This window comes from Amblyomma mixtum, chromosome 1 (assembly GCF_055824585.1).
Source record: "Amblyomma mixtum isolate Tamu chromosome 1, ASM5582458v1, whole genome shotgun sequence".
Taxonomy (NCBI): domain Eukaryota; kingdom Metazoa; phylum Arthropoda; class Arachnida; order Ixodida; family Ixodidae; genus Amblyomma; species Amblyomma mixtum.
The window spans coordinates 165,205,846-165,209,951 of record NC_143012.1 but is presented as its reverse complement, the minus strand read 5'-3'; the positions used below and the strand labels follow the sequence as shown (position 1 = coordinate 165,209,951).

The window sequence follows — 4,106 nt, the reverse complement described above, 5'->3', positions numbered from 1 at the left end:
CATTCACGCTCTCAATCAGGTGCTAGAGAAATGCGCAGAATATAACCAACCCCTATTTAGAGCATTCATTGATTTCGAAAAATCATACGACTCAGTTGAAACCTCATCAATTATGCAGGAATTGCGGAATCAGGGTGTTGAACAGTCTTTTGTGAAAATACTGGAAGATATCTCTAACGACTGTATAGCTACCATGGTACTTCATAAAATCAGCATTAAAATTCCATTAAGGAAAGGTGTCCGGCAGGGAGACACAATCTCACCGATTCTATTCACCGCCTGTTTTCAGGAGGAGTTCTAGGGCCTGGATTGGGAACAGTTGGGGATAAGAGTTAACGGAGAATATGTGAGTAATTCACGATTAGCTGATGACATTTGCTTGCTAGGTAACTCAGGAGATGAACTGCAAAGCGTGATCAATGAGTTAGGCAGAGAAAGGAGAACGGTAGGCCTAAAATTAACATGCAGAAGACCAAAGTAATGTTAAACAGTCTCGCAAGAGAACTGCAGTTCTCAATTGATAGTTCGGTACTCGAAGTGGTAAGGTAATATGTGTACTTAAAGCAGGTAGTGGCTGCTGATCCGGATCATGAGAGGGAAATGACTGGAAAAGTAAGGACGGGGAGGAGCGCATATGGCAGGCTATCTCAGATCATGGATGGCAGTTTACCAATATCCTTCATGAGAAAAGTACTCTCCTACGGGGCAGAAACGTGGTGGCTTACGAAAAGAGTTCAGCTTAAGTTAACAACAACGCAGAGAGCTACGGGAAGAAATATGATCGGTGTAACCTTAAAACACCGCAATCCGGTAGATTTGGTGAAGGAACAAACGCGAATTAATGACATCTCGGTTGGAATCATGAGGAAGAAGTGGGCTGAGTGGGCAGGACGGCAGCAGCCTTTACAAGATGCCTAATCGTTGCATATTCTTCGTGCAGATCCTCGCGGCTGTTGCTGTTTCGCTTTTTTGCGACTTCGACTCAAGAGCGTCTGCGCAACCATCAAGCTTGCGGCACGTGGATGGGACCATCAGCTCCGCTACGGACTGCCATGTCACCCTTGTTGGTGATATACCTGGCGTGCTCCCCTGGGCACCTGACGGCTTCCCACGTGCCTGTCTGCACCGTCCAATCACCATCGGCCCTTGGTCTACGTCAGCTCTTCCTCGGACTATAAATCGGACCGCACCGGCGTACCGCTTCAGTGGGCAGGACGGCAGCAGCCTTTACAAGATGCCTAATCGTTGCATGTTCTTCGTGCAGGTATGTTACCTAAAGAACGCTCACTGCGTTCGATCTGATGATCGTTGTTTGCTGCTGTTTTCCTGCCCACACAGTTTTGTTACCTTCTGTTCAAATGCTGTATTCTGCTTTTCTCGCCTTCTACAAAGCGGGGACGTTGAACAAAACCCAGGCCACCCTAAACGATCAGTCTCAGCTAACTCGTCTAAACATCTTAGTGGGAAGCGGGCAACGCGTTCCAATACTGACTTGTCCTCCACTCCGGGGGTCGCAGATGTGCTTTCTCAGCTCTCGCAACTGATTGCTGGTCAAGAACGAATCGCTAGTGACATTGCAGATATTAAGAAAACTTTTTCCGCTCGTCTTGATGTCCTCGAAGCTCGTGTTTCATCACTAGAATCATCTGCAACTCCTTCAGCCTCTGAGTCATTGAGCGCTAACCTCCGTTCGGACATTACCTCATTAAAAAAAACAATATCCAATTTGGTTGTAAAGAATGAAGACTTAGAAAACCGGTCAAGGCGGAACAATCTTGTTGTGCACGGTCTACAAGAGAGTCCTGATGAAGATGGCGCCAGTTTATTGTCCAAAATCTGCAAAATATTTACTGAAAATCTTCGCATAGAATGTCCGCGCATTGAGCGTTGTCATCGCATCGGCAGACCCAGTGATGGACGTACACGACCTGTCATTCTAAGGATCCTCGACTTCAGTGAGAATATTGTTGTCATGAAAAACGTATCGAAACTCAAAGGGGAAGATTTTTACATCACTGAGGATTTCTCTGCGAGCGTCCGTGCCCTTCGTAAGAAAATATGGAATGCATCTTCCTCGCTTCGTGGCGGTGGTTCAAAAGTGAAGCTTCGGTACAATCACGCTTTCATTGATGGTGTCAGGTACACATGGGATGAAGCTTCAAGTAGCTTGAAACGGGACCCCCATCACGATGCGACCGAATCTTCTGAGCTTCATTCGTTACCCTGTCATGAAGCTACCGAATCTAGTGAGCTTCCTCCGTTACCCCGTTGACGTTCACCTAGCTCGCCACCAAGTCTCGTTGTCTTAAATCTTAATGCTAGAAGCATCTCAAACAAACTCCCTGATCTTCTCGCGCTTGTGTCCTCCCATGACCCTCACATTATTGGCATCACTGAAACCTGGCTACACCCTGACATATATGACTCTGAATTTACCCCACCAGGTTACCTTGCTATCCGTGCTGACAGGCATGAGGGCAAAGGAGGTGGTGTTGCTTTACTTCTGCGTTCTTATCTTAGATTTTCTATACTTCCTGCTCCATGCAACACCGAGTCAATTTGGTGCAAGCTTTATTTAGAAAAACAGACTGTTATTATTGGCGTTTTTTACCGACCCCCCGGAACCTCTGCTGATGTTTTGCACTCTGTTGGTCAGTTCATACATAGCCTTTCAGTATCAAACATAATCTTCATGGGTGATTTCAACGTGCCTGGTATTCACTGGCCATCGATGTGTTATTCTGGCCGTGACGCTTCTTTAGCAAAAGAGTTGATGGATCTCTCACTCTCTCTTGGACTCACTCAAATAGTTACGCTTCCCACCAGGCTGAATTCATTGCTTGACTTAATCTTTCTAAGCCCCAACCTAATAGACACCGTGTTTCAGTGTACGGTTGTCGATGGTATTTCTGACCATGAAGCAGTTCTCCTTACCCTGTCCCGCCTCTCTAGTAACCCACAGTACTCCTTCACGTCATTTCCGGATTTCCATCACGCAGACGACAACTCCGTTATCGACAAACTAGCCGAGTGCTTCGACGCCTTCTGCGCGCTCCGCCGTGACGGCGACGTTAATGACCTTGTTGATTATTTCGAAAAAATTGTTAGACTGTGCATTAAACAGTTTGTTCCCGTCAAAACAAAGAAAAGAAATCCTACTCTTCCTTGGATTAATCGCGATGTTTTACAGATGTCACGTCGTGTGGCCCGGCTGAGACGCACGGCACGTAACAACAACCCTGATGTTGTTGCTCGATTTCAAGCTGCAAAAAATGAACTTCGAATTAAAATGCACTCTGCTAAAGATTTCTATTTCCGCGTTGAGCTTCAAGGGCTGCTGAGAGATAACCCTCGTAAATTTTGGCGCTCTGTTCTACCCTCAAACACTTCCTCCACCTCATTTGTTATTAATGAAGAAATTGTGACTGACCCTGTTCAAATATCTGATGCATTTAATGCCTACTTTCATTCCGTCTTTGCACGTGATAATAACATGATTCCACGTTTCAGTCTTCCTAATCATGATCATTCTATCTCAGATATCATGGTTAGCACTCCGGGGATTTTAAATCTTATCTTGTGCCTTGACACAAAAAAATGCGCTGGACCGGACTGTATCCCAAACACCTTCCTAGCACGTTATTCCCTCTGGTCATCTCGATATCTCTCAAATATATTTCAAAAATCTCTTTCTACTGGCATTGTCCCTTCCTCATGGAAACTCGCCAATGTACTCCCTCTCTGTAAATCCGGCAACAAACAACTGCTTTCTAACTATAGGCCGATCTCTTTAACTGCACATTCATGTAAGATCCTAGAGCACATTATTCATAAACACATTATGGAATTTCTTGAAGCAAATAATCTTCTGTCCAGAGCTCAACACGGGTTTCGTAAGGGGTTTAGTACAGTGACTCAGTTAACCGAATTTGCACATGACATTCTTCTCAGCATAGACGCCGGTAACCAAATCGATGCTATATTCATCGATTTCTCAAAAGCTTTCGACACGGTCCTTCACTCTAAATTGTTATGCAAACTAAAAGTAATTCTCAATAACTCTCAACTCGCTGATTGGATTGCCGATTTCCTCTCACACCGGTCCC

General features: G+C 45.2%; 1 protein-coding gene across 1 annotated transcript; it reads left to right on the top strand.

Annotated features, from left to right (window-relative positions):
• Positions 1 to 883: 883 nt before the first annotated feature.
• LOC149369667 (uncharacterized) lies at positions 884 to 2,430 on the top strand. Its single transcript, XM_089576097.1, has one exon. The coding sequence runs from the start codon at positions 911 to 913 to the stop codon at positions 2,270 to 2,272; it is 1,362 nt and encodes a 453-aa protein (XP_089432223.1). The 5' UTR covers positions 884 to 910; the 3' UTR covers positions 2,273 to 2,430.
• Positions 2,431 to 4,106: the final 1,676 nt, after the last annotated feature.